General features: G+C 44.1%; 1 protein-coding gene across 2 annotated transcripts; it reads right to left on the reverse strand.

The window, feature by feature from the left end:
- Positions 1-3,408: 3,408 nt before the first annotated feature.
- Positions 3,409-9,109, reverse strand: LOC125553094. Of its 2 annotated transcripts, XM_048716855.1 has the most exons (4): positions 8,054-9,109; positions 7,890-7,956; positions 6,611-6,710; positions 3,409-3,980 (listed from the first exon to the last, which is right to left on the reverse strand). In XM_048716855.1, the coding sequence occupies exons 1-3, from the start codon at positions 9,022-9,024 to the stop codon at positions 6,669-6,671; spliced, it is 1,080 nt and encodes a 359-aa protein (XP_048572812.1). In that variant the 5' UTR covers positions 9,025-9,109; the 3' UTR covers positions 3,409-3,980; positions 6,611-6,668. The 2 variants fall into 2 exon arrangements, with proteins under 2 accessions (XP_048572812.1, XP_048572811.1); XM_048716854.1 differs by having other exon boundaries at positions 7,890-9,108.
- Between the last annotated feature and the right edge of the window lie 440 nt (positions 9,110-9,549).

Below are 9,549 nucleotides of genomic sequence, written 5' to 3' on the forward strand. Positions count from 1 at the left end.
AAGATTTGATTGACAGCTAGAAAAGATAGAAAACTTCTTCCACCAAGATGATAGAGAGATAACTTGGATCATTGCCAAGCACCACAATAGCAACATTCCTTAGGGAAGGCTTTAAGTGAAATCTATACCAAGATAACACCAACGAAGAGATTGATGGGTTTAAAATATGTCACTCTCGGAAACTTGTGAAACATGAGACACGATGGGAAATTATCAAGAATGACATAACACCATCTCAAGAGATAAGGTAGAAAGAATTGCACTTTGGAATGCAAGATGAAGAAGGCTTGAACTCCTCAAAACAAAGCATGTGTTGAGCACCATGTTTATTTTAGAGTATAGCTAGGCGGATCTTAACTCTGAGAGAAATCTTGAAGAACAATTAAAGAATGAAAGGAATCCTTGACGAACTACCATGTAGAGTCTCCATGAAGAACTCCGGTAATAAAAGGATGATAAAGAAAGAGAAGTTGAGAACACAAGGTGAAGCCTTGCGATGATTTAGATGGAGCTTCGCGATGAGATAAAGCGGAAAACTTGAAACTCCGGAAAAGAAAAGATGAAGCATCTCGAACCGAGAAATGTGACATGATGAACAACTCTGAAACGAAGAAACTAGATCACTTGGATGAAACAATAATAAGAATTACGTTATGCGTATCCTTCACTAATTTAGATTGATGACAAGCAACGGATTTGGCATACTACTTATTATCATAGAAAGGATTAAGAGAGATATAGCATAAACTTGAGAAGGTCTTGATGGAACCACCGGTGGGATTGAAACAACGAATAAATTGATATGATAACAAAGGAAGAGGAATCTTGAACAAACCACCGTAAGAATTGAAAATGAACAAAGAAATGATAACAAAACACCGAGAAGAATTAGAAACGAATGAAAATACTTGAGAGAATTTGATACAAGAGAACGAAGAAATCGCGAGCTGATTAGAGAATACTTGAATGATGCACCGGTAAGATTTGGAGAACGAGAGTTGAAAGCTGGTATGAATAATTCTGAGATGATGGGCTCCGGAGAATCGAACTAAAAGGACTCCTGAATTGCTCCGGATGTTTGAAAAGAATTCTCACAATCGAAAACAATTATGAGAGGATGGCATCAAGCTAGAACCATGAATCTTGAAGAGAATGGAGCAAGATTTAAGAGAAACCCTTGTTCGGTCTTCAAATGCAGAGAATGACGGAGAAACACCACCACAAATTGTTGAGGCACTCCAGAATAAAAAATTAGAAATGTTGAACCAACGATGATAGAATTTTGAAAGATCTTGGAGAAAGGCATTTGACTGATGATGATTCATTCTTACGTCAAACTTTGAAATGATTTTAAGAATAGCTCCGGAAAAAAAAGAGTCAGGTAAGATCCTGGGAAAAGACCTGTGGGTTAGGGCCCACTCAAAAGATACACCGTTGAACGATTACTTGAAAGGGAGATTGTGTTGGTTGAATTAAGTTGCTTGAATGAGACAACAACCTCGAAATAACTTGAATGGATCGAGAATGGAAACGTGAATCCTCTGAGATATCTTCGGCACTTCGGATATGAATAGAGAGATATGAACGATTAAGAGGTGCACTGGCATGGGAAAGCATTGTGAATGAGGAAAGAGATAAGATTAACACCGAAATCTTGAATTGAATCCATCGGAGAAGAAATAGAACGAAGAATGATGAACTTGAAGCTTCCTTAGCATCTTCATGATAGATCACCGGATCGAAACTTGAAAGAAAAGGATGAAGAGACTTCACACAAATAAAAGGATACATGATTAAGAAATCTGAATCCTTAAAGAAAAAGGGTGGGAGGGCGGGAAAACAAAGGCAACTTGGAACGGATGAAACGAACACCGTTTAGAAAAGGTATGGAATCCACATTTGACATAGAAGCCACTCGAATACCACAACACAAAACAAAACATAGAGAAACACGCCATTGTAATGAACATTCTCCAGATGGGCTTGAGTGGGGAACGGTAGGTAGCGCTCGTCGCCGGTCATGGGGTCCCAGACGAAGAGCGTCCTGGTGTGGTCGTTGTGCAGGAGGGCGCGGCCGTGGCGGCAGTCAAGGGCCCGCCACTCGTTGGTGGACATCTTGGCAGTGGTGGAGAGCGCGAAGCCGCCGGAGGTGGGGACGAAGAGGGCAGTCCATGGACAGCTGTTGAAGAAGCCGAGCATGGGAGGCGTCCCTCCATGGAAATCACGGAAGCGGCGGAGGAAGCGGGCGTCGTGGACGAGGCTACGCCAGTGCTTGGAGACGAAGGAGACGCGGAAGAGGTAGATCGGCTCCGGCGGGAGGCGGAGGAGGGTCTCCATGAGCAGGTCATCCGGGGGAAGCTGAGGCGACGGAAGCAGATCAGGGCGGCGGCGGTCGCCGGCGAGCTCGTCCATGGGGTTTGTGGACTGGGGGCAATTGGCGTGAGGGTTTCGGTTTTCTTTTCTTGAGTGGCGACGGGGCTCGGTTTCATATCTCTCTTTCTCTCTCTTTAAAACTAAAAAAATGTAAATAAAAAGTAAACTTTTACGTATTTGGATGATCAATCATTTTCATAAGCGGTGGATGTGAATGAGATTTCCAAAAGAAAAAACATGCAACTGAAACTCAATGAAAAGCGAAAAAGGGCATATTTAGTTGAAACTTGTAAAAAAATCATAAGGATTTATTAAGAGAAACTGTGTGTTGCATAAATGGATGGCCTTCATACTTCGGAACCACTTCGACCACATTCAAAGTTTATGCGTGCAACATAGTTCAATTACAAACTTAGTCCGACATGCAAACTACAAACACACTACAGATTATCCCATCTTCATCGTCTGAATTCTCATCCCATAGCTTGCAAGAGGCCAAAACACCGGGACTAATAACTTGTAAGCAACACGTACTAGGACCTTTTGCCCAAACGACAAATACGCATTAGAGTCTCTCTAATTCACAGAAATCTAAAAACATAGGAGTGGGAAAACATGGGATTGCAATATCATGCCCATTTGAATCCTATGGGATTTTGGGTTATTTGATTGCACCGCAGGAAAAACGAAGATTATTTTCAAGAGGTCTGAGTGAATGCTAAAATTCATGTAGAAATATTCCTATAGGATTCTCTCCTACAAATCAAATGACTATCATAGGAACACTAAATAACTTTTGAATCATTTCTATAAAGAGACAAACAATAAATTCCCAATAAACACTTAATAACATTCAAACAAATTATCTGTAGGTGAGATTCGGCCAGCCACTCAACTCAACTGAGGTGCACAAGGCTGTGCAAATTCAGGTGCTCATGATCATGTACCATAAAGTCAGTATGCACAAGAATCAAACCCATTTGACTCTGCAAGCAATGTGGCAGCTGAACATCTAAAGAGATAGTCTTCTATCAGTGAAAAACATACTCATCCAAAGCTCAATTTCAATTTGCTAAAAGAACTGCATCACAGCCACTCGCCTGGAACAGCAGAGTTGAACCTAACACATCACATAGCTTACTGTAGCAGACATGCGCACAAATCATATTATATATCTAGAGAGCAGGATTACGGACCGAAGAAAATCTAACACACCGGTTCGGCACAAATGCGACATCAAGCGTAACTAGAGCCACAAACGGAACACTCAAGAGGCCAAACAAATGCCATCTTCTCAACAACAATATTCTGAAGTATGACTTACATTTTACCAAGCGCTGGTAAAGTTGGTTAATGCATATAGAATCGCTAAAGATAACATCCCACGATTAATTCGACACCTTTTGCAAGGTTAGCATCACATTCAGCGACTTGTACAGCCACATTGAGCCGTCAACATTTACAAAATACTCCCTCCGTCCCAAAATAAGTGTCTCAACTTTGTACTAACTTTAAGTTGAGACACTTATTTTGGGACGGAGGGAAGTACTAACCAGCATGGGTAAGTTGTTTCTGCATTTAGTCACAGCAACAAAGAACCTGGGTACCTGCACAGCAAGCAATCTCATCAGCAGAGCTGATTTCGACTACTCAGGAGGGACAAAAGAAAGACATTGCAAAAAATATCTGCAAGTTTAAACAGCACGGGTTTAAACATGCAAAGGAAAACAGTTTATACGAGTTAACATGCAACAACCAAACAAGCAATAGGCCACCAGAGGTGAACATGTACTGCAAGGCGTACCAGTCATGTCTAGACAGAGGTAATACCATGTAAATGCCAGGGGCACGGTATATAGAATAACCATTTGATTTCTATTTTATACTTTTGGGCTTAAAAATGGTTACTAGCATGTTGCGGTTAATCAAACCATGCCGTCACATTTGGAGGACTGAAACCTTAATGTCACTGTTTTTTCTCAAATGTAGGCATCGATGCTATATAGCAAATGCATATTCGAGAAATGATATAAAACTGACTAACATGAAGAATTGTATCAAGCAAATTCACAGAAATGATATCAAACAAACAATAGGCCGCTAGAGGTCAACATGTACTGCAAGGCATACCAGTCATGTGTGGTGGTACATTTGTACAGGACAGAGGTAAGACCATGTAAATACCAGGGCACAGCATGTAGAATAAACATTTGGTTTTTATTTTGTACTTTTGGGCTTAAAAATGATTGCTAACACGTTGTGATTAGTCGAACCATGGCATCATATGGAGGACTTAAACCTTAATGTCAACTATTTTTTTTCTCAAATGCAGGCATCGATGTACTATATAGCAAATGCATATTCAATAAGTGGTATAAAGCTGACTGGCATGATGAATTGCATCAACCTAGTACATCAGCAAAATGAATTGCCCAGATCCAGGCTCCAAGAGAAAACCCGGATAAAGTCTGGGAGATATAGTTGATAGGAATATGCAACTTGTATTCCCATGAAGATATCGAAGAACAGGAAGGAGGTGACTATAGTGAACCGAAGTGGGAGCAGAAACAAACTAACTCAGAATATGGACCGGATAAGAGATATCCAGACGAGTGACAGCTAGATAGACAAGACTCCCAACAAGATGATGATAACGCGTCGGATCAGACAAGGGGTCACCATCAGTATCACGGAGGTGAACATTGAGCTCCATGGGAGTCTCAACAATGCGCTCATCAGTAAGAGCAGCACGAGCAAGAAGATCCTGGATATACTTTTCCTGGGAAATAGAAAAGGCATCAGAGGTGGAAGAGACTTCGATCCCAAGAAAGTAGCAAAGAGAGCCAAGATCAAACATAAGAAACTGCTCACTAAGATGTGCCTTCACAAAGGCAATATACTCAGGGTCATTGCCAGTGATGATCATGTCATCGACATAGAGGAGGAGAAGAGTCCGACCACGAGCTGAAAGGTGGACAAACAACGCTAGATCATGAGCACTCGCTGAAAAACCAGCGGGCGGTCACCACAGAGGCAAAACGCTCAAACCAGACGTGAAGGGCTTGCTTAAGGCCATCGAGAGAGCGACGAAGACGGCAGACCATGCCATCAGGAACAGAATACCCAAGTGGGGGCTGCATGTACACCTCCTCACGCAGCTCAACATTAAGAAAGGCATTCTTAACATCAAGCTGAGATACAGACCAGTGGCGAACAGAGGCCACGGCAAGAAGTGTATCAATAGTGGTCATATGGGCCACAGGAACAAAAGTCTCATCGTAATGACGGCCATGCTCCTGCTGAAAGCCACGAGCCACAAGATGAGCTTTGTAATGCTCAAGAGAACCATTGGGGCGAGTCTTAACCTTGTAGACCCACTTACAAGTGATGGGACGGACATGGAGAGGAAGAGAAACAAGATCCCACGTACCGGTGCGCTCAAGAGTAGCAAGCTCCTCTGTCATTGCAAACTGCCACTCGGGATGAACAACAGCTTCACGATAATAAGTCGGCTTAAGAACAACAGCGCCAGTGGTTCGAAAACCAAGGCGATCAACAGGCGGAAGCGGATGAGGACGCAAGCCATAAGTAAGCTCAGACGAGGAGGACAGCACATCATTAGACGCATCCACATTATGCGGACGACGAGTATAATGTGACTTAGGGGATGTAGACGAAGAATTCACCGGGGATGAAGGTGCAGAATCCTGTGACAAGCGAGGCGAGGAAACCATAGGATATGGTGCAAAATACTGACTCAGCTCTAATACCATGATAGGAATATGCAACTTGTATTCCCATAAGGCCATAGGCCAGTATATATACATGTACAGGTGTAGGAAATATGCAGGAAACCCCTTATACAACGGGGTAAATACAAAAGACTACATAACTATAGATATAATACTCTAACAATAGTCATCTAATCTAAGGCTAGAGAAAGAGACGTGAAGACTTCTCTATCGAAACTTTGTAGCTAAGAAATAATTGGAAAAGGGAAAACGAAATGATCAAGTTGTTCAAGGGGAAAAGGATCAGACTGCATTCTGTGTAACACCGGCACCACAGTTTCTTAGTTCTTACCATTTGCGAAGAATATTGATCCATTGAACCACGAAATTATAGAATCACGCAAGCAAACAAATAGACAGGTAGTAAAAGTTGACCGTCGAACCAAAATTACCAAATCACGCAGGCAAACCAATAGACAGGTGGTAAAAAGATATTATTACATCACCTCTTAGACCAACAAAGTGTGACTGCAGGTGTGAAAGCACAATCATCTCAACAGTCGTTTAACGGCTCAGCTTGATCATCTCCACCACCAGTGGTGATTCCTATGAGAAGAATTAGTCAATAAACCAATGGCAATCGTTGGCAATAAAACAACTGAGAAAAGTTTTGCTACAAGGTTAGGAACAGTCAAGGAATCACATGTAATACAATATTCAAATAATTCATCAAGGCACATTACACCAATAACCTCAAAACAAAGGATATGCCATTCAATTACTTTAGGAATCATTTTTGTCTTTTGAACTGTTTTGGTGTGAGCCCATTCGTTATACACACAATTAAGTTTCATGCACAATACAGCAAAGGGAATATGAGAAAGTATGCCCTTCTCCTACTCACCTGGACAAAGAACGCTAAGCACAGAATTAAGAAATAAAAATACCACCCTAAATCCCGCATAATATGAAGCTTAAGCAAAAAGAATTGTGGGAAAGCTGAAGCAATTAACGTTAAGAAGGCACCGTATTGACATTAAAATCCACAAGCTTAACTGAAAGAGAAAACAGTTATGCACTGACTAAAGAAAGGCGGAATATCAGTCGCTTCTTTAGTTAATTGGCTAATTCTCATGTGTCAGTGTTTATATTATCCAGTGCCAAGACAAGGCCACAAGAACAGAACGGTTATAAATTGCTGGTGCGAAACAGCTATATTGTTCTTTTAAGTGCATGTTAAGCAAAGGCACCTTCAAATGATGACACATTGACTAAATTTACTAGCTTCCTGACTGTTTAGATCTAAATATGTATGGCATAGGAGAACATCAAGAAATTGTGATCCCCGTTCTACCAATAAACTAGGTCATCCAGCGATTATGATACAGGAAAACGGTTGGATTTGGGTTCGGATGCAAAAACACGTGAAACACTTGGAAGTAAAAATGAAAGAAGCACCTATGCATTGTTTGAGTTGTGAGACACCAAAAGGATCATTTTTTAGCACATTAACGATTAGTTTGTAAATTGGAACAACATTGAATAGTTCGTTAAGAACGCCACATAATGAGAAGAAGATGAGAACCAGCAGCAGCCAGGAGTAATAAGCAGAGTATGAATGGTTCATCATTTAATAAGCAGTTCTTTCAAAAAGAGTTCATGAAAACTTGTCATTGGTAGTGAAGTGAACAGTGGTTCATGTGCTTGAAAACACTTACAGGAAAGATACAATTTGGAAAAAAATAAAATGAACTTTGCAACATAAAAAACAATGGCAGGCAATACCTGGAGTGTAGAAACTTGTGTAAGGAAAAACAAACCAATAGGCCCCTTTCTCTGAAACCTCCTCAATCTGCATGGTGTTGAGATGGATCATATAGATGTTTGGATCCACACGAATGAAGATCACATTGGCATCTTCAGCATAGCCAACTGCATCTGGTACATACTGACACGCCGCCACTGCTTCCGGTGCAAGAAAATTCTCCAGATCAATGACTCTGCAATGTGCCCATGTTACCATCCCGTCAACGCAAGCTATACTTGACCACAAATGGAGACTGAATGTGTCAACTCCGGCGAAACCAAGCCGTCCATCATCTGCTGGCATGAGAACAATTTGCCTATTGTACTTATCGAGCACGTAGTATGGAATCTCCCCAGTTAAATCCAAATTGTGTGCATCCAAATCAAACTCAACGATCCAACACTCATTTTCGATAGCGCCGCCAGAGGTATCCAAAATCCAGTAGAGTGTATTTCCAATAAGTGGCGTCGGAGCCCATGTAACTGATACATCTGGAATTTCGATCGAGTGGATCTCACCCCAAACGCTTGTCTCGGACGAGTAGACGCACGCGGAGGTATTGAAATCACTCTGCTGATTGAACACGAACGCCACGAGAAACGGGCACGAATGACAGTCGCCGTGGTCGGCGTGGCCAGCCGCGCAGAGGACCGCGCCATTGTACTCAACGCCCTCCAGATGGGCCTGTGTGGGGAACGGCAGGTAGTGCTTGTCGCCGTTCATGAGGTCCCAGACGAGGAGCCTTCCGTGTCGTTGGTCCAGGAGGAGGGCGCGGCCGTGGCGGCAGTCGAGGGCCCACCACTCGCCGTGGCGCATCGTGGCGGCGGCGGGGACGGCGAAGCCGTCGGAGGTGGGGACGAAGAAGGGAGACACCGGCTGGTTGCTGAAGAAGCCGAGGACGGGAGGCGTCCCCCGGTGGAAGTCGCGGAAGTGGCGGAGGAAGCGGGCGTCGTGGACGAGGCCGCGCCAGTGCTTGGAGACGAAGGAGGCGCGGAAGAGGTGGATGGGCTCCGGCGGGAGGCGGAGGAGGATCTCCACGAGCAGGTCTTCGGGGAGATGCGGAAGCGGAGGCGCCGAATCGGCGCGGCGGCGGTCGCCGGCGAGCTCGTCCATGGGGGTTTGGGATTTGGGAGGAAATGGAGTCGAGGGTTTCGCTTTTTTCTTTCCTTTTTTTGAGTGGCGAGGAGTTGGGTTTCATTTCTCATCGTTGCACGTGACTTTGTTTATTTTTCGGAAACGTTAACGCCCACACGTGTGGTGTGTAGCATCCCGCCCACACGCGTCATCTGTCGTTGAATCATTTTGCATGATTCTTGAAGGACTTTACGTTCCACGTCATCCCACAGCCTCGTCCAGGCCTGGACAAACTGTGCCGCACGTCCGGACCTGGACAAACTATGCCGCACGTCCTCACTCTCGTTCTTCTTTCCCCACTCCGCCTCACCTTCTTCCCCACCTACCTGCACACCACACACAATATGACCCGGGCGGCGGCGGACGGCAGGCCCGAGCGAAGGCGGGGCGGAGGCCCCTGGCGGTGGCGGGTGGAGGCCCCGAGCGGAGGCAGGCGGAGGCCCCTGGCGGTGGCGGGCGTGGGCCCCGAGCAGAGGCGGACGGAGGCCTTGGGTGACGGCGACC

This window comes from Triticum urartu, chromosome 4, assembly GCF_003073215.2.
Source record: "Triticum urartu cultivar G1812 chromosome 4, Tu2.1, whole genome shotgun sequence".
NCBI lineage: Eukaryota > Viridiplantae > Streptophyta > Magnoliopsida > Poales > Poaceae > Triticum > Triticum urartu.